Here is a 26,315-nt window from a genome sequence, read left to right as displayed (position 1 = left end):
CCCAGGGTCTCTCTCTGTCGCACGCACTGGGCTCCATCCCCTCTCTAGCGGGGCTCTGTCGCTGGGTTTATTGGAAGCACTTGCTTTATCAAAGCCCTTTGGAAGGCTATGGCTTCGGCAACAGGAGATAAATAGCTGTCAGGTTTGCACTCAATAGGAACTGGTACTAGCACTAAAGTGTGCTGAGGGAGTTCTGCAAAGGTTCTTCACATTTCAGAGTTAGTCGTTTTTCACATTAATGAAGAGGTCCAGAGTGCGCCCTGATTAAAAACTGAAATAATTAGAAAACCCAGAGCTTTTTCGATATGCTCAGTACCGTGGTCTGGAGGACTGCCGCGCAGTGCCACCACGCTTCACCCACTGTGTGCCTCTGGGCGAGCCGCTGCCCTCGGTCCCAGGCCACGCAGCAGCCCCACGGGCAGAGCCCCGGACATCGAGGACGACACGTGTGATGTCAGACCCGACTTTCTTCCTCTTCCACCGCCCGGTGAAGGCCTGGGATGAATTTCAAAAGATGCTTTCGGACACTGGATCTCCTGCTTTTCCGCGGGAGGGTCCCGAAACTACTGGTGCAGCTGCTCCCCTCCCAGAGCGGGGACATGGACCCGCTGCTGGCCAGGCTGATGCTGCGGTTCCTCCGCAGGGATGACCTCCCGGCAGCGCCATCCCCATCCCTGGGGAAGAAGCAGTCGTCGTCCACGCTCGACTGGCGGCTCAGGCTCTCTGCGGCTGAGTCCTCGAAGGCACCACCCTGGTAGAAGCTGTCCTCGCTGTCCAGGGTCATCGAGCTCAGCCGGCTGCGGGAGCTGCTCTCGCTGGAGAAGCGAAGCTTCGTCGGAAAGAAGGGTCCCGGTGTGCTGTAGCCGTCGAGCAAGCTGGACTCTTCCAGCTCCAGCAGAGTGTTGTCGTTCACCTCCCCTGGAAGCAGAAGCCGAGTGTTATTTACCGGGATCTGCTCAAGGCCAGCGAGCAGGACGCCTGCGCCACGGTGGCACAGGGAAGTGCCTGGCAGCCCAGCGCAGGGGCAGACCCTTTCCCTCGGGGGAAGCTGTTTCCCGGCTGTGGGGTGCTCTCCGCTCCACATGCGGAATCAAAGCTGCTCCCTGGGCAACCCACAAAACAACCGACCGAACAAAACTCTCCCCTGAGACATCCAAAATAAGAATGGGAAAAACTTTGCAACCCGCACCAGCGCCTTTCCTAGAATTCATGCAAGAGAGCCACTGGCCTGCGTTACTCAAGCAGCATCCAAATTCATTACTCCCGGAAAAAAAAACTTTCCCAGGGCCAGCCCCATGCCTCCATCAACAGGGGAAAAAGAAAGCAAACGAAAATCAGATTACAGAATTGCTTTTCAACTGATCAGACAGTGTTTCGGCAGAAGGACCCAGCAGCGCTGTGGTTTCCTACCCGGAAACGAGGACGTACCGTGCAGCAAGCGCCGTTCCTGTAAGAGCAGGGAGCGCAGCTCCACCCATTTCTGCTGCAGCCTTTGCTGTGGAGGAGAAAGAGGCCTCTGTCACTCACACACTTTCACAGGAACACGACACACTTGTAAAGAAAACAGCATGTGCGGAAGGTGCAGGTCACCTGCAGGAAGCACTTGTATGTCCCTCTCTTTACAAAGGCAGTTTTCCTGGAGTTAGCAAAGCTCTTCCAGAAAGCGCGAGTCCGCTCAGGTCCTGGGTGCTCCGGCTGAGGTACCCTACACCTCGGATTTGAAAAGCATCAGCCTGACATCTGGGGAGCGGGCGGCTTGCCCTCAGCCAGCAGCAGTGACGGCCGCTCTCCCCAGCAGCCCACTGCCCGCCCGCCCCCAGCCCTCCGCAGCGCCGGAGCCCACCGGCCAGGAGCGGGCACCCCGCTCCTCGGTCCTTGGTCTGGCAGGGCAGCGCGGGGGTGGCACAGCTGACCCCGTGGCAAGAACACACCACCCTGTGTGTCCTTACAACCTCTGCGTGCTCTCTGACACTGAGCGGCGTTTTTCTTCCCTTCTGTTTTAGGTCAGCTTGTGGTATAAAAATAAGCTACTGCATAGCTGATTAAAAACCCCAAAGAAACAGCAGGTGAGCCCTGCCCGGAGCTGGTCGCGGCAGGCACGTCCCCAGTAACCCCGCAGCCAGACAGGCTGGCAAATCCCGCACTCATACACCAATCGGACCAGGCTGCACTGGTGTGAGCAGTCCTGTTACGGCATTCACATTTTGGAAAAATCAACCACGAAAACCACGGCCTGGCTGCAGGGTGGTGAGGCACCGGGACAGCTGCTGGCGGCTGGGTGCCCGTTCCACCGGCACGGCGGCAGCGGGCACCGAGGGATGCGTGTCCCAGCCGCAGGGCGGGCTGCTCTGCTGGGTGCTGTGTCCCCAGGGCAGGACCCGCCTGTGCAACCGCACGGCCAAACCTGGGGTGCTTTTAGCACTCGCAGGCACGTTGCTGTCTCGCTGCGGTCACAGGGGTTTGCAGCGACGGAGCACGCCCTCCAGCAAGGCATCAGAGGTGGTTATAAACAGAATTCGGTTCTTTCCGCTGCAGCCACGCTGGTGTGAGAGCGCAGGGCCAGGCACACACCCATATTTTACTCTGTAACAACGCTCGTTTCAGAGGTTTGGCACTTCTGGGAAACAGTGGTTCTCTAAAAACTCTCTTGAAACAGAACCTTTCACAACAGATTTTGAGGTTTGGGCTTTGTAATTTCCCTGGAAAGGGGCAGGGGGGCAGAGGTGTGCGTGGCCCATCTCTGGTGACTTTACTGCTCAGTTAATCCAGGTTTCTAAGGGACCAGACCAAACGACTTGCCCTGGAGCCCTGACTGTGGCCAGGATGGAAGCACCCTGCTGCTGCGTTCTCATTAACACAGCGATGAACTCTCTGGCTCTGGGGTCTGGCTCGTTTCTCGCTGTGTCTGGACTAGCCGGCTGCTCTCAGCACCCCCAACCACCGTCCCAGCTCCCGCCAGCCTCGGGCACCGGGGACGCGGTCACACCCAGCTCCACACGAGGCCGGCGTGGCCCCTGCACTCGCACGGCTCTCCCACCACCTCCCACCCCACTGGAGCACGCCGGGCGTGCAGGCTTCTGTCCCAGCCCCGGCGGCACCGTGGGGAGCCCCAGCGCTGCTTCCAGGCTCGGCTCCCCCCGCTGCTCCCCCCAGCCTAGAGCTCCCCGACCTGCTGCTCAGTTTTGTCCTTCAAGAGAAAACAACAGCCAGCTGGGGGGGAGCAACGCCTAAAACCATCCCAGCTGTGTCCAAAAGAGTCCTCCATAGCCCCCCTCAGTTGAACAAGCCTTGGAGGGGAAACCGAGCTCGTGGGGGTCTCGCCCTGGTCTCCTCGCCCCTGCCCATCTTCTGGGCTGAAGTGACAGAGACACCACCCGTACAGCCAGGCACTGCCCTCGGCGCCCCCGGCCGCAGGCCAGCAGAGGTTGGGAGGGACCCCTCCTTTCCTCACCTCCAGCCCCCCCGGCTGCCGGCGGGCACCGGTGTCGCACAGCACATTGCAGCGTCCTGTGCTCTGCTCTCGTAAATGCAGCAGAAACCAAAATAAATAAACATTGTTTTAAACGTGCTAAATACTAAACATGAAATCACCCCCGTGGCAGGACTTACATTTTATAGACAATGGCACATGTGGCAAACCCTGTCCCTGCTGCTCAGCTCTGGCAAGCCTAACCCAGCTGGCACGAGGTTCATTCTAGCCAGATTAATTCTTAATGGATTTTTTGAAGTACCATACTCCTGTGCGGAGGGTTTTGGCATAGAGTTGCCATAAGGGACAGCCCCCCACTGGGGCCAGCCGAGCCCCAGCTTTGGAAAGCCGCGGCCCTCACGACGCCTGCGGCACTGTGGCTGCAGCGGGAGGCACACCAGGGCGCCGGCACCCAAAAACCCGCTGCCAGCCCGGCTGCCTGAGGCTCAGCGGGGGGAACAGAAGCTGTACAAGTCGGCAGGGCCGGCAGCGTGCCGTCGCTAACGAGCCTGAGCTCTGCGTGTGAGAGCCTGCCTTCCCCTTTCGCTAAACGCAGAGCCCCTGCAAGCACGCTGTGCTGCTCTCACAGGGCAGGGTGGCCTGCCAGCTGGGCACGGCTGAGACGCAGACGGGAGCGGGGATGGTTGGAGTGACAGGAATTGTCGTGGGGGAAAGTATTACAAAGAAATACACAGAAAATATCACGGGACCCGCAGCTGTGGGTGCTGGCGGCAGGGGACACGCGGGTGTCTGTGCCCTGCCGGGACACCCAGCCCCACGGACACCCACCCACCCCGCTAGCAGCGAACCCACAGCAGCCCTCCGTGTCCGACACCGAACTGACTCATCGATTGCGTTACCTTCAGGAGCTGCAGCTTGGTCTCCAGCTCCATTTTCCGCAGGAACATGGCCCCGTTGACCGTCTCTAACCTGCAAAGAACGGGCGGCGCTGGCACCGGAGCGGAGGGGAGCTGCCAGGGCTGCCGGACCCCTCACCGCAGTGCGCCGCAGGGCAGCGTGTGGTGCTGCAGGGTCCCGGGGAGCGGCCGCGCGTGGGGACGGGGCGCAGCCCGCGCAGCCGAACCCTCCCGTCCACGGCTGTCTGCAGCAGCGGCGGTGCTGGGGCGAGGCAGGCAAACGCGGGACAGGGGCAGGAGAAAAAGGACCGGGGGGGCAGCAGTGGGACACCTCCCCAGAGCTCCTCTCCCTCCCCAGCCCTCACCTGCAGTAAGAGCGCGGCTCTGCACGGCCAAACCCACGGGGATTTCTGCCTCTGAGACAGCACAGGGTAGCATGAGAAGCTTTCTTGGCTTCCAGCAGGAGAGGCCGTTCAGCTAAACGCTGTTTGAAGGAGGGATGCCTACCTTAAGTAGTTCCCTGAAGACTTTATCAAGTCTACGATTTGCTTGTGACTAAAACCATCAGTGTTCACGCCGTTGATACTGGCGAGGATGTCGCCTGTTAGAGACACACAGAGGCAAAATTAGCAGCTGCAGCACACTCAGGCCTTCCACATGCTCTGCAACAAAAGTAATTGGGAGAAAACCAAGATAAGGCCACCCACAGCAGGGAAAAACCCCCATGAATAGTTACCGGTTTGAAGGCCAGAAAGGTGAGCAGGGCTTTCTTCTTGAATTTTGCAGACACAAGTGCATACCTCCAGGGGGTAATCGTTGTGGTTCGGAAATCTAATAGTCTGTAAGACAGCGTTACCAATGTTAAAGCCATTAAAATAATTTTAAATATAATAGTCTTTTTACAAATTTTTAAAGTGAGAAGGCTGTGATGAGCAGGGTATATTGTCATGCAAGTGAGAACACCAAATCATTATCACCTAACAATTAGAAATCGCATTCTCATGATAGAGAACAGCAGACACCTGACAGATGTCTGTACCTTGTTTTTGCAAAAAACTAGTTTTAAAGCAAGTTGGTTATTCATTACCAAAAACCTCAGTAACTTCAGTCAGGAATATCTGTTAGCACAGCTACAGATCACTCTCATGTTCCCAGCCGCAGCACAGCCGGGTGTGAGCCGGGCTTTTCAAGCGATTGACTCCTACTCATCACGAATGCCACGAGAAGTCAGCTGATGCTGCCAAATAGAGCAGTTTGCAACGAGAACTGAAAAGCGAGAATTGAACCTACTATTGCTCTTTTGGCCTCTTAAACTTGCCATCCACACACATCCCCACATCCCCTCAAAAGTGCATTTTACTCTCGACTTAACACATTTAGATATGCATTAAGTAATTCTAAGCATGAATCCATCATGTGATTGTCAGGGCTGACACCTCTTTAGAAAAATGCAAGAGTGGGCGATGCAAGATCCTGCGATGACAGGAAACGTACTCTTGGTTACATGCAAATACCAGTGTTCAGCCGCATCTTCCTGCCAAAATTTAAGACTGAAGCTGAACTTCCTGAAAACCCGACAGCCACGTCTAACCCAGATATAAGAACCCATGTTAGATTCCCAAATTTCTCAGTCAGCGCGGAACAAAGGGGGATGAAGACCGGATGAGTTCAGAGCTTATCTGGCCAAATCACACTGATGCAGCGACTTCAGCCCTTAGACCAACAGTAAAACTTTTGGCTAATCTCGGAGAGCTAAGCGAAACATGAGGGTCTTGGAGGACATGCCACCGCAGGTCACACTTGCCTTTTTTTTTTTTGACCTATTTCAGAGCGGTAGGTCTCACCTACCAACGTGACAGATCGGGCCAGCTTGAGTGATATGAGCTGGACAAGCAGGATGGCATTTGTCCCACCTAACTGGAGCCCTCCGGGCAGCGGTGTCTCAACGTCCCTACCAGAGCCACCGGGAGAAGCAGACATCTCCAGGGTGTGACTGATGGCCCCAAGAGCAGCTCTCCAGCTTGGGGGTGGACTTCCCTCTTGTGCATCTTCTCCTCACGGGCTGGGGGAAACGGCTGGGATGCAGTTTTGGAGGGGACACCTGGCTTTCAGGTGGCTGCAGTGAGCGGAGAGATGTGCTACCAGAGCATCTGCTCTGCAAAGACCTGGGCACTTCGGGACCTGCACGGCATCCGTCTCGCCCCCAGGCTCTGGTCAGCGTGTGGGAAGTAGGACAAGAAGCACTAACCCGCGAGAAGCTCTGGCGTTCAGCCATCGCTGCAGTTCTCATGAGCTCCCTGCAGATGGTAGACCTGGAGTTTCACATCATCTTATTCTGGTTTGCCTAAATTTAACTCGTAGTAATGAAATTACAGCTTCTAAATAATGGCTTGTCCTTAGTATCAGACAGATGCTGCCTTTCCATAGCCCGGGCTTTCTAGTGAGGGGCTCAGGCTGAACGTACGTTCAGGAAGAAAACGTGCCAAGAACAATTATTTTTAATCGGAATGTCACGTATAATGAAAATCTGCCCTGACAATTTATCCAAAAGCCCAATAATTGACTCAATTATCCTCCCTTCTGAAGGCTCTCCACTGTTCACGAGCTGACAGCTTACCCGTTCATTAGCCACAGAACCAAATATGGAAAAGTTAAGCTTTTCCTAACGCACTAATTTCACTGAAAATACTATTTTCCCCTTGTGAACAGATACAGGCAAGCACGTTGAAGATGTCCTGCCACCACAGAGATCAAAACCGAGGAGCGACATGGGAGGGTCTGGCGGGCACAGGCTCATGAAACTGGCTCCTGCCCACAGGTCCCGCCAGCAGGCAGAGCACTGCGGTACTGCCACAGCCCACTGCTCCCAAAAATACACCCTTTTATTTTTCTGGGATGATTTTTTTATTTATAACCAGGATTTTAACAGGCCCACTGATCTAAGAGTTACCTTTCTCACAAAAATCTACAGGGAAAAAAATCTCCCATTAGCAGTACTCCTGATAAGACTCTGGGTTTCCTATTTGGTGATCTACTGACTTCTACATCTAACAGAATTTCTTCCTGTATGATTTAGCCCCCAAAAAGTCATGCTCAGCAGTTATTTATATGAAAACATACCAATACTGTACACCTACTTCAAAAATACATGTCTGTATATATGTTGAAGGAGGTAGTAAAAAGTTAGTATAAGGGGTTTTTTTGAGAGAGAGTTTTTTGATGTCTCTCTTTTTATATGAAAATATTCTCATGTACAGTTCTCAAAAAAAAATACTCACCTATGGAGTGAAGAAGGCATTGCCTTTGCCTTATGTTTTGATTTAGATGCAATTTATCCTATGTTCAATGCTCTGACTTATGAGAAGGCCAGAAATTCTCATTCTTCACTATGAAGAAATCCTTGGAAACGCATCCTAGTTCTGTATCACTACTGTAAGCTCTCCAGATTTCAGAAGGAATGACAGATACCTTTCTCTGCTCTGTGCTGTCTTAACCTAATTTTGAGGATGTATACTTAAGAGTTTGCACCATATTTTATTTTTAAATGAATCAGCTTGTCATTTAAGTCTTACCTGGATTTCAAACCCGAACATCTCCTTATCCTCTTTCAATATAGCAACGAGGTGCCTGTGAGAAGAATGCACAGAATTCCGCGTGAACGGTGGGGTGCTGCGCTTTGGGCACGCTGTATTTCTGACCAAAACAGCAGTGTGCCCCTCACTGCCCCCCGCCCCCCCGTGCTAGCGGGGTGTCGGCACGCCTTCCCGCGGACGTTGAGAGGCGCCGCTTGCCCTTTCCTTGCTCAAACCAAGTGTCACAATTTCACCGGCAGGTCCCAGGAGCTGGGTACCGCTCTCTGCCTTGCACCCTTATGCCACCAGGGCTGCTAAACGGGAAGATTCCCAGGGCTCATGTCTCATGCAGAGTAAGTAAATAAATAAGTAAATACAGAAGAATATCTTCATACCTTTGCGGCCTGGAGGACTCGCCCAAGGAGCTGGATCTGGCTAAGGCAAGCTGTAACCAGAAATGGGAGTGGGAAAGGGTCAGTAGGTTCGTGCTTCGTTGAGGCACATGGCTAAACCCAGCAGTTTAGAGAAAAACTAAAACTAGCTGGTGGCATCCCACCACCAGCTTGCACCAGCGCAGCCTCTCCCCCCCATCAAACGGGAACATAAACTTCCCGACCAGGAGGAAGGGCAGCCAGGTCCAGGACGCCAGACAACTCCTTGTCATGTCCAAAGCCTCCTGTGAGATGCTGACAGTGAGCTCAGGCAGGCGCCGGCAGAGGCAGCAGCCCACCGCCACGACCTCCGGGCACACCGACCGCTCCCCGCAAAGCTCGGAAAAGGGGCTCCCTCCTGCCCAAGAAGTCTCCCTTCGCCCTGTGGTTCCTTTCCAAGGGAGCTGGAGGGTAATTTCACACAGTACCAGGCCTGATATCAGCGCCCATGGAGGATGTTTAACTGGCACTGGTGCAAGACGGGGTATCGACGGCAACACATTCTGGTGTGAAAGATCGCACTCACCTGCAAGGGGCGGCTGTTGAAGGAATTCATGTTTATTTTTGTTATGATGGAAATTAAGACCCAGAAAAATGGCTATAGGTCATCTTTTCCATTTTTCCAAACCTTTTAAATATAAAATTGAGTATTTCCAAAATAAAAAACCCCCATGGTTACTCCTAGCACATCATAATACTGTTTCAGATGTTCACCTCCAGAAAACATCTGGGCACCCTCGCTGGGAGACGGTGATGCAGTACCTGTTCCAACCTTATTAGAAAAAATTGGCCGCCCGCTAGCTATCCAATCTTCCCCGCAGTAAGTCAAACCTGAGAGCTGAGCTACCACTAGCCAGTATAAAGTGAAGCAACACAAGGGCTTTTTTTTGGCTCAGGAGTGATAATTCAACATCTTCACGGTCAGCTTTCACAAACTCACAAACACCTACTTCGGAGGGGGAGAGAGGTCTGCAACCAGAGGTGGCTTGGCTGGGAAGCCCCTGCAGCCGTCAGTACCTGTGGGAAGACCCTGCGGCAGGATGGTGCTATGGAGGGTGACAGAGGTCGCTGTGGAAACATTCAGGTTGAACCCCAAGGAAAATTTTCTGATGGCAAAAGTGCTTGGAGCAGGGAACTCTTCTCCCAACCGCTGGAGGTGTAATTTCTGAGGACAGTAGAAATGGGAAAGGGGCGAGGCACGGCCGCTCAAGAAAACCCCTGCATCCGACAGGGCATTGGAGACTGACCTCCCGCTGGTCCCTGCGATGTCCACAATCCTCTTGTCTTGTTTTGCATAATTAAAAAATCACAACAAACCTACATGGCAGCCCTGTGTTTCCAAATAAGAGAAGGAATATTCCTTCTGCTTTCCTGCAGTGCCCGGTGAGGAGAGTGGGGCCAGCCGCGGCTGCGGCTCGGCATGCAGCCCCCCTGTGCCACGGACTGCGGCCGGGCTGCTCCGTCCTCGGCGTGGGCAGGCACTTGGCTCTTGAGGAAGGACGAGGGGCTGGCGGGCACAGTGCTGGGGCGTCTCTCCAACAGTGGCGACCCTTCAAAATGCTAAAACGGGGGAGGCTCCAAGAATTTGAAGGCCAGCGACTGCTGCCGTTCCCGTAGCACTGTAACTATTACCTGTACAGTGCCCAAATGATGTCTCCGTTATGCTGAGACCTCACCTTTCTTCTGTACCTTTCCCCTAACGCTCTGTGGGCATTTATAAACTTAACGCCCACCAGACAAGGCAGAAAGCACACATAAATTAGGGTAAGTGCAGACAGTTATTGCTGCAGTTTCTTGTGGTGGCTGCACAGTACTTCTGCACCGATGCACGCACGGTCATGGCCACGAGCACCTCGGATCCCTGCTTCAGGCTAGAACTGTGCCTGAAGAGGTCTCTGGAAAATGCCAGGGTTGGAGTTAAACATTGATTCTTCCCACAAAAGCGAACCACAAGTAAGGAATTACGTTATCACTAAAATGTTTGTAGCCAGTACAGCCAAATGTCTCAGGCTTCAGCAGTATAAAATCGTGCCACAGCGTGACCCCTACAGAAACACCCTACCCTATAAATGTGTGTTTACCTGGGGGGAGAAGAGGCGAGGGGGCAGAGAGACCACACGTGTAGCAGTAACCCGCGCACCGGGGGACGGAGCTAACGGCAGGCGCAGACCCGGGCTGCCGGGCCCCCGCAGCACGCGAGGCCGGGCACGGTCCGTGCAGAGCGGTCCCCAGGCCCGATGCCCATGCTGTCAGTCACCTCCAGCAGACACGTCACAGCCATCGCCGGCAGCGACTGCTGCCCGAAGGGCTGCTCCATCACAGCCGCGGGAGCTGGATACCACCCAGCCGCAGCCTTCCCAGGATTAGTCTGGCTCTGGCTTTCCTTTATCTCCCCACATGTGTACAAAGAAAAGGAGTGAGAGCGGTTCATTACTGAGCAAAGCAAAGCCTTAAGCGCGCAGGTATTATGTACGAGGTTTCTGATAACACTCTCTGATTATCAAGTGTCTCAAGCATTTTCTATTCAGGCTTCTTCATGCTAGACAAACAGACCGGAGCTGGAATTGCTCAGCTGGCAATTTACAGCAACAGTAAGAGAGAGTTTTGTGGGAATCCAGTTGCAAACAGCAGAAACATGCTGTTCTGGGGGGGAAGCCCAGACAAGGGAGACAGCCCAACCCACCCCAACAGTGGCCACAAAATGCTCCACAAAATCCGGATGGAAATAACTCATGGTAGGTGCTTTCTGTCAGCATTGCAGAACAAAGGACAGGGCAGCCAGGCCGCTATACTGAAGTAAATGCAAGTTTAAAGGAACACCCAGCCAGCAAGAGCCTCTTTCGACTCACAGCACGGCTGTAAATGGAGAAGAAATGCAGCCGGGGCAGGATCCGGGCTGCAAAAGCGCTTCGTGCACCCCAGCCCCCGCGGGCAGAATGCCCTTCGCTCGCTCCTCTCGGGAGCCTCCCAGGCTGCCGGCGCTGTAAAGCTTCTTGCAACCCCAAACCTGGCCAGGCTCAAGGCACCCGGCTGGAGTCCTTCTGGCACCCTGAGACCAGGAGCCGCAGTGAGCCGCTGTGGTCCCCTGGGGAAACGCGGCCGCTGCCCCTCGCCCCGGCGAAGGCGGGCAGCGAGCGGCTCTGCGGGCAGGCAGGAGCCGGCAGCCCCCGGCACCCAGGAGCGACCCCGTACCTGCTTGCGCCCGCGGGGCAGCGTCGCCACCGTGTTGGCCAGGTGCTGGATCCGCCGGCTGTCCATCGGCAGAGCCTGGTCCCCGCCGGCGCCGAAGCCAACAAAGTTGGCGTTTTGGTTCTGCTGAACGAGCCGCCGCAGAGCCATGCTGGTGGAAGGGCGTTTAGAACGGCATTGCTAAACGCCGTGGCACGCCTGAGGCAACTGAAATACACTCACCCCTCCGCGATCAAAAAGTACGAGAGCGGAAAGCCGGCCACGTGACCTGTGGTTTAGGTGCACGTTACATAAATCTCTTCTAGCAGATCACCAGAGCGCTTGGTATGTGTTGTGCTCACAGGAGAGTTAAGAATTAGGCTTGGCAACTAAAGAAATCTGCTTAATTTTTCCATTCCTGCACACAACAATTCTCACCAAACAGCTGCTTCTCTCTGCAGTGATTTTTCCTTAAAGCACTACTTGCTTCAGACACTTGCCTGAGTTCAACTTGTTCATACTCTCACCTGCTCGGCTTCCCTCGCGTTGCTCAAACCGCCTCTTGGCAAAGACGGGAAAAGAATGCTTTCTGTGGGTAACGGTGTCAGCGCCTGGCTTTCCAGCCCCAGAGAGGGAAGCAAGAACTGAAGGCCACAGGCTGAGAGTAGGAGCTGAAAGCATCGCAGGGCTGGGGCAGAGCAACGCCCTCAGCGGAGCGCTCGCGTTTTGGTGGGGAGCGATGGCTTACCCAGCAAAGCCGGTTTGGGAGCGAGCGGCAAAGTAAATAACCCTCATGTCCCCGAAGGAAGGGACACAAGGGGCTGCCTCAGCAGAGCCAGGGGCAGGCACGGTGCCAGGGAGAGCCATGGCCAAGCATCACCCTTGCACCTTTCCCAGCTGGCCAGGGACGGAGGAAGACGGCAGGGGCTGCCCACAGGCGAAGAGGAAGGCAGCCGCGCTGTGCCGGGCTGGGCGCACGCACCGAGCCCTCTCGGCCGGGCAGGTGGGGTGGTCACTATTGCCAGCGACACCCCAGGGGCCCTCTGGATCCTCCCAAGGTGTCGGCTTTACACCCCTGCCCGACACGCCGTGCCAGCAGCCAGGGGCCCTCTGGGGCAGCCGAACCATCGCCCGGCTCCCGGGGAAGAGGCTGGCGGAGGCGCAGGCAGCGCGGGGCGCAGGCAGGGGAGGAGGGGGGGCAGGCAGCACCGCGGGGCGAGGGCTTTTCGGTTTTGTCTCCGCGAACCTGGCGGAAGTTCCGTGCAGGCTGGTATGTGCTGTCACAACAGATTAATTCCCAGCGGATCTGCGTGCCTCTCGCAATGGCTCTGCCTCTGTCAGTGGCGGTGGAGGAGGCGCAGGGACGGGTGTCCGGCTGTGGCCAAGAGTGCCCACCCACGGAAAAGACAACAGCTTTTATGTGAGGGGTTGCAAAAGAGGCAGAACGAGTTTGTAAAATTAGTATCATTTTAAAAAAAATCAACCCATGTCTCCTCTTATGCTGGAAACAAGCCTGGGTTTGGACTGCAGAACATTGTAGGTCACATCATGATCTCGGCAGAAACTCAGGGCAAGTAAAACAATAAGCATGGTGGGACGGGCCATTCAGCTGAAAGATACGTAAAATTTAACTCCCAGGTATTTGTTTGCTTTTTCTTTGCATGGCTGACTCTAATCGTGTTTCTGACACAGTAAGTTTCTTTTCCTCCCACTGGCACTTGCCCAGCCCCTTGCTGCATCACCTCATCGGGGAGGAGCTGCCTTCCCTCTCGCTCCTTGCACCCCCAGTCAGCATGCACCGCACCCAGTGACGGCACCGGCACAGGACAGCCACCAGCTCCTCCTCTGCAGCGCCACAAACCACGTCCCTCCGTCCATCCTCTGTCCTTCTAGGCACTTTGCTGTGCCCAAAAGGGCAACCAGGAGAACACGTTTCACACACATTTTGACATACCTGGCCTGGTTGCTTGGTAGAACTCTCCCTTGCTGGTTTTTAACCTTGTGACACCTCATCTGGCCATCAAGACAAACTCCCAATAGTTTTAGGAGCCAAGTGAAACATCCCGTAAGAACGACAGCAAACAGGGTGCTACGTGCGATTGAAAAACACTGTCTCTTCAGAAACAGTCGGTGCTGGAGAGGTCCGACGTGGCTTGGAGAAGGTGCGGAGTCACCCACATTTGCACGCCCCAGCAGAGATGCCTCACCTGGCCGCTGGCTGGAGTACCCCATCTTCACCCATCCGCCCTGGCAGGGCTTGCAAGTCCTGGGGGGCAGCAAAAGCAGCAGGACCCTCCCTGCGTGGGGCAGGGGCGTGCAGCCTCCTGGTCAGGCTGAGCTCAGCCCCGAAACCTGCCCCTTGAGAGCATCCCGCCGCCGCGCCGAGCACACGGACCCACCTCACGGCACCCGACCAGGCTCTTCCCTGCACAGGGGACAGTGCCCACCCAGACTGGGGGTTCTGATGGCACCCGGGGGTGCATCTGGCAGCCCAAGCAAAAAAATGACAAATCACAAATATTCACCAAAGCGAATTCTTTGCGGAATTAGGCTGGCAGCAATCGCCACCAGTACACTATCGGGGTACCCTGTCTGCGTGCGGTTTCACCACTGCTGGGGAGACCAACTGTTGGCCATCGAAAGCAGCCAAAGCACGGACCCAGAGGCCTCCTGCAGTCTGGCAGACCTCCCCTTGGTTGCCTGCATGGGTTTCTTCAGCTGAATGGATGCACATCTCCTGGCCTTAGAAGTGGGGTTTTCTGTCAACCCAGAAAGAGAATGCTGCTGGCACACCAACACTTCTGCTTCCTGACACCCACCTTCTAGTCTGACACCCACCAGATAAAACCCAGGCTTTGCAGGAGGCTTTGGAGACAGAGCAGGCAGGAAAACAGTGTTTTCCACTTTTGAAGAAGTACTGGCAATGCTTTAGGATATTAAAGTGAAAGGGTTCTTGGTTTTATTCTTATTTCATAGCAGTCCTGATGCCTTGCCATGAGTGACCTGTCACTGCCCTGGGCAGTGAGCTGTCAGACGTGGTTGAGTGTTTATGTGAAGGACACTGCCTCCTGTGCCTTCCTGGGGGTCTTGAGAAACATTACTTCTTTCTTCAGCCAGAGGTTGGGTTAGCGTGGGTATATGCTATTTAGTATAACCGATTTAAATCATGGCCATTGAAACATTTCTGAATGTGGCAGATATCTACAACAAAAAAAAAATAACACATTCTGTCCCAAGCTCAAACCATTTCAGTCTGTAAGTGCCATCAGTGCCACAGAAGTTCACATTTCCAGTTCATGTTCCCTCCACACTAAACTGCTGCCACTGTTCCACCTCGCAGAGCTCCCCCGTGCTCTGCCCATCTGGCCGCTCGTGAAGGCGTTTGCCAGAGCAAAGGAACTCCCGGTGCCAGGAGAACGTCGGCGTGGGGCTCCCCTGCTCCGAGAGATCCGCTCGTTGCCCTGGATTGTTGAAGCGTTGGTACGTTCCCGCCTTAAACCTCCACCCCTCAAAACCCCAGCATCTCACAGCAGAGACATACCCTGTCGGAAAGCCTCTGGCCCGCACGCCTGGAGGAAGGTTTGGGGCGGACGTGTGCCCGGCCCCTGTGGCCCCCATGCCTCTCCCCGCAGACAGACCGGGACAGGTATGTGTTGCATGTCACAGCAGCACCACGGGGATGGTTTTAGACATCCATCCTTCACCTCCAGGAAGGGGAATGAGCATCCAGGCAGATCCAGGGGGAACCTCTGCGGGTTAAGGGGTGGCATTGATCCTGCTCACAATTTATGTCCCCCTCCCCTCTTCCATCGTGCTCATTCATCGTGCTTCCATCGTGCGCATTAAAAAATGTTAAAAAAGCAATGCATGACGGGGGAAAGCGCTCTCCTTTTTCCTGACAAAAGTAAGCTGTAGCTCAGGGATGGCATCTGCTTACTTACCAAAGCACGCTGAGTAATGTGGGGACCGCGGTGACTCAAAGCCTCTTCCCCTTTTCCTGCTCACAATCACCCTGCTAAATGCCTTTGAAAACAAGCAGAGTGCATTTCAGTTCCTCAGGCAACCCTCTTTTACGTTTCTGAAACCAAGTGACTCATCTCCAAACAAGCCGAGAGGAGAAACAAACAAAATCTCCCGTCAGAGCAGGCAGTGGGACCTTGGTCTGAGCTGCCCCAGCAGCCCCTGGGCGATGCCGTGCGCCCCTGCACCAGCCGTGCCCCCCTGCCCCCCTGCACCAGCCATGCCCCCCTGCACCAGCCGTGCCCCCCTGCACCCCTGCACCAGCCGTGCCCCCCTGCCCCCCTGCACCAGCCATGCCCCCCTGCACCAGCCGTGCCCCCCTGCACCAGCCGTGCCCCCCTGCACCCCTGCACCAGCCGTGCCCCCCTGCACCAGCCGTGCCCCCCATGCCCCTCACACCCACCCCAGCCCTTGCTGGCCAGACTCAAAGCTGCACGAAGCTGAGCAAAAGGCCAAAGGGGAGCACAAGCCAAACCCTGCGGCCCACGGCGGCCGCTCACGCGTGCCCGGGGAGATCTCAAAGGACGCTCTGCTGCAGCCTCCTCCCCGGCCTGGCGCTGGCTCTGCGGCGGCGCCGGAGCGAGGGGCAGCTCGTGTCCTCTCCAGGAGCAGAGAGGAGTCCCGGGGCAGTGCGGGAGAGAAGGTGTTTGCGACCCGCTGGAGAGGCAGAGCAGGAGCACGCATCAACGCTGCTCTGGGGGCTGCCCACCACGGATGCAGAGCCCCTGCGGCTCTCCAGCCAAGGCCAGCTCAGCGCTACACCCCCAAGCGAGCACACCCAGCGACACAGAGAGGTGCCAGGCGGCACCGCCAGGTAACCGTTATCTTGCACTTTAAACCTCTCTAGCGCGCTGTTACTGCTGGCAGACCAGCGACACGGCGCTACAAACACACCATCCTTTCGTCCCTCCAGTCTCCTCCAACGTGCCCACGGTGCCGACGCGTTCTGGGCAGACACACGGTGCTGGTTCCTCGGTGCTGATGGCCACCGGCTCAGGGAGGGCTGACGGGAAAGGGGGGAGCGGAGAAAACGCATTGGCAGGGCTCTCCTTTCCTCCTACCAGTTCCTGTGGAGGGAAAGCAGAAAATCCTCATCTCCCATCCTCAGACCCCAGAGACCTGCTCCTCTGCTCCTCCACGGGGATCTAGTTCTTGGTTGATCCACATCTCTGCCCCTCCAGTCCCAGAGTTCCCAGTCTCTTTGCAGGCATCCCAGTTCCCAAAAGTACCTCCAGCACTGGTGTCTGCAGAGGGACTCCCCATCACACACCAGAGCAGAGCTCGGCCTCTCCAGCACTTCCCACAAGCAGCACTGGTCTGCCTCGGAGCTCCGGCACTGCCAGCTCTGCTTGTCCCCACCGCCCTGCAACAGCTCCGACTCGAGTCCTCAGCCCTGGATTCGGGGCACAGCACCATCCTGAAGGAGCCCAGCCCTGAGACAACTGTGGGATAGCTCGGTCATGACGGGTAGCTGCTGCTCAACCACAACATTACCTGTCAAATCACCCTTGCTGCTTTCTCGGTGCAGTTACCTCCACAGGTCGGGCTTGGCTTCCCCGTGCATGTTCAGGCCCTGCACTTCCCTGCAGACATTCTGCTCTAACCATTTCTCCTGTTCTTTACACAGCTTCTTTGAACTACAAATTTCTAGCTGTTTTGAAACTGTTGTGACACTAAGGGACTGATCTTGCATTAAAACAATTGGATGGATGACCACAGACTTCGGATGGATTTGCATTTAATTAAAAGCGAACAGGGTTCTTGCATGATCTTGCTGAAAAGGCAACAGGAGGATGCTCCCACGAGCTGGTCTAGCCTGGACAACTTCATACGTTGCGATACAGGCTCGTTTTATGAGGGCGTGCAGACCCCCCTGGAGATTGTGATGAAATCTGCTGCGTGATTTCAAATGGTCTCTTTCCACTTTTTTCGAATACGGTTTTGTATTGTCACACGTTGACATGCAGACACACCACAGAAGCTATTTTAAGCAGCTCTCCTTTGCACTACCAGCTTTTCCATTTGAGATGTAGCCGGTAAACCATGCAATGACTCAGAATAACGGTCTGAGTACCCAAATGAGTCTCACCCCGTACGTGTCTCAGCATAGCTGCTGATCTGTCCCCTCTGCTCTTCTCTGCTTCCCTAATCAAAACGTAAATTTTTCAGAATAACAAGATATGAAGTATAGGGCTGATTTTGAAGAAATCTTGAACAACATGCCTGTTGCTAAGGGTTGGAAGTGTCCTGAAAGTTTAGACCCCTAACCTCTACATAACCTTAGTTTCTGTGCTTTTGTGTTAGATTTTCAAACACTCGCAGCAGTGCAAGACAACGATCCCAAGCAATACTCTTGGTGTCCCTCTTATAGCCAGTAAATTTCCTGCTCCTCTCATTTTAATTACCCATGAAATCAGAAAGGCATTTTATGACGGCTCAAACATGAGGAGCAATACAGAAATACGCCAAATATCTGTATAGTTCATTTTTAAACAAATACATACCAAGGACTGCATAGTACATTTAAGGAAAATAACCAGTTGGAGGGGAAAATAAAAGTAAGCCAAGAAACCCCTCAATTTTATCAATGCAGTATAGAGACTTGTATGCTTCCATATAACATGTATGAACAGGCGTGTCTGAGTATAAACACTTACAGGGGGATTTTATATATGTCCCAGAAGACACAGAGGTCGGCAGTTTGTGTGCGATGTCACCCGGCACTCTGTCTCCTCCCAGCGAGGGCAGAAGAGCTACGCTGCTCCGTGGCAGGGAAGGACCCCGAGACGCGCGTTTGCTCGCAGCCATCTGGGTGTACCCCAAGGAAACCCCCGCCGCGCCAGGATCTCGCCCCAGCTGCGTACCGCCAGGCTGCCCAGAGAGGCGGTCGATGCCCCATCGCTGGAAATGTTCGAGGTCCGGTTGGAGAGGGCTCTGAGCAACCTGGTCCAGCTGAAGATGTCCCTGACCCCTGCAGGGGGGTTGGACTAGATGATCCTTAAAGGTCCCTTCCAGCCCAAACCATTCTATGGTTCTAGTATAATTAAGAGGCAATCAAATACTTAACGGAAGAGGAAGAGCTCCTGCCTCCGCAGCATAATAATGCTGCAGCCTGTTATCTGGCGATTGCTTATTTTTACCATTTTCTCCCCCTTTTTGTTTTCTTTATGGGCTCCCTACACATTTCCTGGGCTCTCATGGACTCACACACTTCACAGTGCATCACGCCCAGGAAAGAATTAAGGAACTATTTGAAAGAAAACAAGATGCTACAACTTTCCCAAATCCAGAGTCATTTGCCAATGGGACGGTGCCGTTCCCGTAGGTGTGAAATAAATGTGCATCGCCAGGCAGTGGCAGGTCCTGTGCAGGTGCACACACTTGCAAGCTCTTCATACTGACTAGTGCACATATATACGCCCTCCTTTCACTGCTTAGGAAAGTCACAGAAATCTTTAAACTTTATAAACAATGTCCGTTAGAAAACAAAGCCTTTCTGTGCTGCATGCCAAGCCATAGCAGTTTCTGGTCTGCCATTTCTACGCATTCAGCTCACAGCACGACAAATCGCCACAGGAAACACCAGCCACAGAGCCCAGAGGGGAGCTGCATCCCTACGAATACAAGGGCAGCGGTTCGTGGCTCAGCAAGGCTTTACACCCGAGTGCTCTGGTAACCACCTCTACCACGCACAGACGACAGCAGAAGACTTTCCTGGGAGCAGAGCTCATGCCAAGCTGCCCGCTTCTGAAGGATCCATCCTTCCAAGGCTGAGATGCCTGCAGCGTTTCTGCCCGTACTCCCGTCAGCGGGGCAGAAGGGACGAGCGAGGAGTCACCCTCTGCAGGACATGAGCCGGCGCCTGCAGGGACTCCTGAGCTGGCTCTTCTCCGTTGCCACCAGGTTCGTGCCGATGTCTCCTGTGGACTCCAGTGCAGCCGGTTTACCTAATAACAACAAAACAAAGAATTAGCCCTTTCTCTTTTCGACCCAAATCCTCCCCCGAGCAGTTTCTCACGAACGCCTCTCCCCAGGTGAAAGCCTTGGTGTCCTGCTGGCCCGCCACGCACCGCGCCTGCCGCCAAGCCAGGGTGCTGGGGATGGGGCGCAGCACCCGCAGACAGAAGCGCCCATCTGGCTCACCGGGGCGAGCTGCTCCTCCTTCCACACCCGCTGGAAAGGCCATCTCCGAGGAAGCGGGAATTTCTCGGGCTGCTGGAAGCGCAGCGTCTTGCTGTCCCAGGCGATGGGCACCCGCCCGGCGCGGCGCTGGCCAGGGGATGGCAGCCGATGCTCACGGACGAGCCGAGGCTGCTGCTGTTCTGCTGGGACCCGCTCCAGAGCCACCGCTTGCCTTCCAGCAACCAGAACCTGCGCTCCATAGCTGGCACCAGACCTGGCAATTAAAACATCCTTGAAATGTGCAGTTACCAAGAAGCGGGAGCCACCTATGATCTCCCTGCCTGTTGCAGAAGGACCAAACTCACAAATAATTGCCTACGATACAGAGGTCTTTTTAAGGAAAAAAAAATAAAAGCCCACAGCATCCTTCAAAAGCCATGGAAGTCTCAATATTCGGGGAGTAGCATGGTGGATTTCATTTTGACATGCCTTAAATGGGATTAAAGCCTGACTTAAACCCCTAGGTTATGGTTATGTGAGGGAGATTTTCAAGCAGGCAGACTTCAGAGTTAAAGAAGTGCCCTGCGTGAGCGGGTCTCGCTGGGATTTGCACCACTGCACACCTAAACAGCTGGGCGCGAGGGATCCCGGGACTCTCGTACGAGAGGGCGCTCAGAGTTCACATCAGCACGAGTGCAAGGACAAGGTGTCAAGGCTGGGAGCAGGATCTCCTCCCTACGGGTAGATGATACCAACCCTTATCTCAGGAAGGCTGCTCTCCAGCACGGGAGAGAAGCTGCCTTCTCCCAGCCAGGGAGGCACGAGGGTACAGGGAATGTCCTGGTTTAGCACCGGTGCTTGCTAGCTGTCCGTCTCCTTCACCAGAGTAAGGGTTCCTCAAGGCCACAAGCAGCAGCTGGGTGTTTCGTGCATCGCCATGTCCGCTGTACACCGGGAGGAAGAGCAAGGCAGGGCTCACACCATCGCGGCACGCCTCCCCCCCAGCACAGGAGCGCGGAAAGCACGCAGGATGCCCCTCCAGACAGGGCTGATTCCCCATTCTGCAGCGCATCGGCCGGCAGCAGCGATGGGAAGCTGAGGAAGTGGTGGCCAGCGGGAACTCGTCCCTTCCCAGTGCCCTGCTTGGTGGGAGCATCCCCCTGCCCAGCGCGGCCACGGCCGGGTGAGGGGCTGGGGGCACGTGCTGGCCAAGAGCTTTGGTTCATGTTTGAAACCTCCAATGTCTTCGAACTGCATGAAACAGCCCTCAGCCCTTTTCCCCTCTCAAAATGGACATTAAAAAAAATAGTTTTACACTTCATGGGAACACAATGGCAGAGTATGCTTAATTTATTAAAATCGCCACGTCTTTCCGAAAGTATACCAGTATGTAAAGTATGCATACAAAATACAACATTTAAACAAATTCTTTACATCCAGGACAGCTGCAATATCAAGCAATAACTTTAGCAATAGTTTTAAAAATAGCTTGCTGCAGTGTACGCTAGATTAGGTATTTCACAATATGAAGGTTGAATTTTAGCATTGTACTGCCATACTAAATTCTAAAATATTACAGTACTTCCAGATAAAATATTAATGCTTCTTAAAAACCAGACAACTCAGAAACTGGTTTGTAGACTGACAAAACATTACACATTTCTCTTTGGGGACTGAAAACCACAGCAGATTTAGACACAAATGTAATAGCTGCATTCAAAATACATTCAGTCTATTTATGCCAAAAATACATTCAGTATAAGTTACAACTTATTGCACGTTTCTTATATTCTGTAGAAACATATTGTACCTCTTAATGTTTATTTCCCGTACATTCATAAACTGTGCTGCCTGTTCAAACAGACCATGGATGTCTTCACCTAAAAGTTTCAGGGGGATTGGGGTGCCAGGGCCCGCAGGGATGACCGTGCCTCTCCGTTTGGAATCACGGACACACAGCGTGTGCTGCCGAGGCAAGAGCGCTCCGACTCACCGGGAAGGACTTAACTCCCGGAGCTGCTGCCGGCAGCACCCACGCGCGGTGGCACAGGGCTCCGCGCAGGCCAAGGACAGCTTTCCAAAACCAGGACTAAACCACAGCGGGAATTTCAGCGCCGTAACCTTTACCAACACGCACCGCCACGCAAAAACGCGCTCGTGCATCTGCACCTGGAGACCACGAGCAAGGTGACAGAGCGTCCCCCCGCCCGACCTCCCAAGGAAACCTGCGCGCGGGTGGGAGCCCTGCAGAGGCACCGCCTGCCACGGACAGAAGTCCCGGTGCTCAACACGTCCACGTAGCAGTAAGGCAGTCTGTAAGACACCGCTCTTGACAGCAGTGAGAAACACAGAAACTTCCTCCCCATCAGCAAGGATGTGCTGGGGACATCCCTGAGCCCACCAGCGGTCACGGGAGATCCAGGCAGACAGGGACCGCGAGAAGATCACGCTCCGTTCAATGTCAGGACCAGTTGTAGGGACTGGACATATTTCTAAACAAATTTATCTATAATTCCTGAATCTACTACCAAAACCAGAAGTGACAGAACAGTGAGTAAAATATCATAGGATGCATTATAGGGTTAGATGAGGGAATGACCTTGGTTAAGTGCAAATGACTATAAAAGCAGCAAAGTGCAGAAGAGGTTGCAGTTTGAGTTTCTCAAGGGGTACTCGGGGGAAGCAGTTAAGGAAACAAAAAAACCCCTAGGTGCTAGAGGAAACGTTAATTAACTTTCCCTTTCAGTTCATATTCCTTGCATTAAGTTTTAGGTTGTTATTAGAAGCAAATTAAAAAAACAAATTAGTAACTCCCCCAAACTAGAAGCATTGATTAGGAGAGGCTAAATGTGGTGACTGGCTTGAGCATCCTTGAGCTTGAAAATTTTTATGAGCGTAAGAACTTGTGCTTTAAATGAAGAGCAGCAGGAACATCAGTAACCCCTCAGGAAACCCAAGCCCCCCTAAACCCACAGTGAAGTGTCTCAGCATAACTTCTTGTTCTTAAATTGGAACAGGACAAGTCTGCATTGAAGGAAAAGGCCACTAAAGCAAGGGGGGGTTGCTGCTGCTGCTGCTAGTTTTTTTTTCCTTTTTGAAGGAGTGTACAGTTCACAAACGTCTCAAAGCCCCGTACAACAACATCAGCCCCTCGGCTCCATTACGTTCAGCTCTAGTTTGCCAAAACGTACATTCACCTCCCACCAACAAAAGACAGAAGGGGAGCAGGCTGCACCCCAGGGCAGGCGGCGGAGGAGCCGCAGAGGAGCGCGGCCTCGTGCCGGGGAGCTCCCCCTGCACCCCCTGCCCAGCCCATCGCACCACCGCAACAGCGGCACGAGCCTCGCGAAGGCGGGGACCACGTTATGGCCGTGGACACCACACGCACAGACCCCTCCTCGGTCCCTGGAGCCAGGGAGGGCTTCAAGGGACACCCCAGCAGCTGCTGGCAGCGCCACGGTGGCAGCTCTGGATCCGCAGCCAGGAGCGGGCAGTACCATCCCCGACGGCCGGTTCACTGCCCTTCTACCCAGTCAACCCTCCTGTAAACACCTCCTAGCTCTACCCCGAGGGTGGGTCACCAAGATGCCTTATGCCAAAAAGCACAGTTTTTTTAAATTTCACAGCACGACGCCAGTCTAGCGCAGTTCCTGACCCAGGGGAGCTCCTGCACAGACACCAAGTCCTCCACCGTGCAATCCAATTCATGGGGAAAGACCCCCCAGGAACAGTTATCAGATACACTTCAAGGGCATAGATACTTTCCAAAGATAATGCAGATTAAAAGCGCACAGGACTGAATTTAAAATGGAAGGAAAATCCCTAGAGAGCATCTTCATCACTCTGCCCGTGAAGTTCAAGGAATGCCTCCATTTTAGGCAAAAAAAAAAGAATGTGTTTTAAAAGTGGTATAAGAAAAGCTAATGGTGTCCCTCAGTCATCTTGCACGCTGAGTGACAACTGATCCAGTTTTCACTAACGAGTCTTGGCGCATCAAGGCTGCTGCAAACATCACAGGCTTTGCCACTGAGACGGTTCCTCCACACGACTCCGCAAACACCGCTCCGTCCTCCGCCGCCCCCGAACAATCACGGGCCTGCTCAGCCACGAACCGCACCGCTAACAGCAGAGGCCGTACCCGCTGCCGGCACGCGGGCGGGGGTGCTCGGGATGAACTTGATTCTGCTCATTCTCCTTTTGCATCTACAGTACTTCGTGGTTTAAAAATCATTTCCCCCAGTTACTTACTTCAGCATGATTTTAAACGAGTCTCTGTGTCCCGTCATGTGGGACTCCAGCGTGGGCAGGCCGTGCAGCGATGGCGCGAGCGCGCCACGCGGCGAGGAGCAGGCGGTCAGGAACACGCCGGAGCCATCCTCGGCGCCCCTCAGGCTCACGGGACCCCGCACCGGCCGGGCACCCCGTAAGGCGACGCTGTCGCTTCAGTGGGCTTCACTCCCTGGTGCGTGCTCCTTGTCCCTAGACCTTCTCAGTGACTGGGTGTAGGGCGTGTTTTAACATGCTAGTCTGGTTGTTCACAAACATCTGATTCTTGTTTCTCAGAAGAAGAGCTAACGGGGGTCTGCAAGCACTGGGAGCTCTGGAAAGGCGGACCGTTTCCTTTTGGGCACCTTCCCGAGTGCTAACGCAACTCCTAAAAGTTCGTCTCCCCTGCACAGTTTAAGTACTTTGGAAGAAACAGCTCTAACGCTATTTAAAATGACTTTTACCCCACTGCCATTGATTTCAGACATCTTATTCTGCAAGAAGAGTCGATTTCAATGGATAAGACATTTCCTTTTCCCACTTAAAAAAATAGTATTTGATTGTTCCTTTTTAACATAAGGATTTTTTTCAAGTTACATTCTACAAGAACAAATGCTGGATCTCACGTTTGCAAATCTTTTGATACTCAGGTCAGCGTCACGCTTTGGATCACGCAGTTGCAACAATTACCCCTCAAACAGCTTGGAAAGGACGCCTCTGTTGAGCTCCCTGGTGTAGATTATGCAGTTGAAGCACGTAAGAATTAGATCTGTAAGACAATTCTGATTACATCTCAGAAAGCATACTGGAGAAAAATACTAGCGATCTCGTAGAAACATCCGCCGCCACTCAGCTAACAGACGACGCAGAGACTCGCGTTGTTGAACAAAGCAGGAGTGACCGAAAGTTACGCAAACAGGTATTTTGCATTAAAGCCTATTTACGGGGCAAGTAACAGCCATAAAGGGTCCATAATGTCCTGGAGCATGTGTGTCAGGGTGAAACATGGAGTACTGACACTACTGACCGTCCCACTCAGTAAAAGGTTGATCCATAATTCCGCGTAAGAGCCCCAATTCAAGAGGTTTCATGTCAAAGATTGATCCTAAATTCCGTAATCAGCTAACAGCTTGCTTCCACAGAGCTGCCCGTGCTACACTGAATTTTTGCAAAGCTTTGCTGTTCCGGAATCATCTCGGGGCTTAATTCCCACTGACCATCTGGATTTGGAAACATTTTAAAGAACCATATTATTATGAAATGTAGAATTTCAGCTACTAAAAATATTAGAATACTATATTCAAATTTGTGGACCACGGAATGGGGCAGAATTCACAAAATGCCAGTGAATTTTGACAAAACGCCCCGCTTTTGATAGCTTGCAGTATTACGGAAATACAGTTAGAGACGTTGGTACTTTCCACCAGCCCGGTGCCACTACAGAAATCCCCATGAAACCTCTGAACAGGCTGTATTGGCTTTGTGCAAGGACATCAGCGCTTTAAATTGCCACTTTAACAGGCCCCTGGGCCGTGACAGACAACAGCAAACAGTGATCCAGGCCAGGGTGCAGGTACCCCTGAGACACCAAGTGCCGAACGCCGGGGTGGCGGAAAGCCCACGAGCCTCACCGGGTCACGGGCGCTGCCCCGGCACACGGCCTCAGCAGGAGCTCGGCCGCTCCCCGACGCCGCAGCGGTGGCGCGGGGGCGTCCCCAAACCCTCCGCCGCAGCGAGGGGGGCTGCGCAGGACGTCACCGCAACGACAAACGAACCTTTCCGCCAGGTTTCAACCGCTTTCCAAGAATCACTTTTGTTAAAGCTTCCCCCTAAAACATCAAAAGGCACTAAAAAAACGTTACCAGTGACAGATTGGCAAGATGTTGTTTAAAAATACATACTCTCTCAGTTCAGGTAGAATTTCTCCCATCCCATCCCTAGGTATCTATCAGAACAGTATTGCCTCTATTATTTTTCCTACCAGCTGTTAAAAAAAGAAATTGTCCCTTGATCGATATGTTCAATGAACAAATGAACAGTGTAAAATAACTTCAAATCCTAACTATGATATTGCATATGAAATCAAGACAATAAAAATAAAAGTTAATAAAAAAAACTGAGTAGATGCTTTTGTTCACAATATACATGCTTAGTGGGATTTTAATCTTTTTTATTTGCCTAGGTAATGATAAATATAGTATTTTAAAATGCATTTTACTGACACCTCCTTCTCAGTTTCCTGCATAAAAATATGTTTAAAAGCTGGATTAAATTTGTTCTTTTACTTGGTTTGAGGATAAAACACCTGGTTTCTCTTGCAAACAGGCTTTAACCAACACCAGCCATTTCCAGCGTGTCTGGGGGTTGACCAGGATAAAAAGCACAATAGCAAAAGGTATTTTTACACTGT

The 26,315-nt window shown here is 53.5% G+C and overlaps 1 protein-coding gene across 1 annotated transcript; it reads right to left on the bottom strand.

Annotated features, from left to right (window-relative positions):
• On the bottom strand, window positions 1–11,605 carry CYTIP (cytohesin 1 interacting protein). Its single transcript, XM_086465630.1, has 8 exons — window positions 11,522–11,605; window positions 8,294–8,343; window positions 7,899–7,953; window positions 5,063–5,165; window positions 4,834–4,927; window positions 4,330–4,399; window positions 1,429–1,495; window positions 1–918 (listed from the first exon to the last, which is right to left on the bottom strand). Exons 1-8 carry the CDS (start codon window positions 11,585–11,587, stop codon window positions 455–457), a joined length of 969 nt encoding a protein of 322 aa, XP_086321756.1. The 5' UTR covers window positions 11,588–11,605; the 3' UTR covers window positions 1–454.
• Window positions 11,606–26,315: the final 14,710 nt, after the last annotated feature.

The sequence above is a fragment of the Leptosomus discolor genome, chromosome 5, assembly GCF_034619465.1.
Source record: "Leptosomus discolor isolate bLepDis1 chromosome 5, bLepDis1.hap2, whole genome shotgun sequence".
NCBI classification, from domain to species: Eukaryota; Metazoa; Chordata; class Aves; order Leptosomiformes; family Leptosomidae; genus Leptosomus; species Leptosomus discolor.
This window is presented reverse-complemented; position numbering and strand designations above follow the sequence as displayed.

Excerpts from the sequence above, each read along its gene's own strand:
- CYTIP (XM_086465630.1), bottom strand. The coding sequence starts at position 11,587 with ATGGACAGCCGGCGGATCCAGCACCTGGCCAACACGGTGGCGACGCTG. Across the intron at positions 5,166-7,898 it reads TGTTCGGGTTTGAAATCCAG|ACTATTAGATTTCCGAACCA; the intron begins GTAAGACTTAAA and ends GCTGTCTTACAG. Across the intron at positions 919-1,428 it reads GGAACGGCGCTTGCTGCACG|GGGAGGTGAACGACAACACT; the intron begins GTACGTCCTCGT and ends TTCTGCTTCCAG.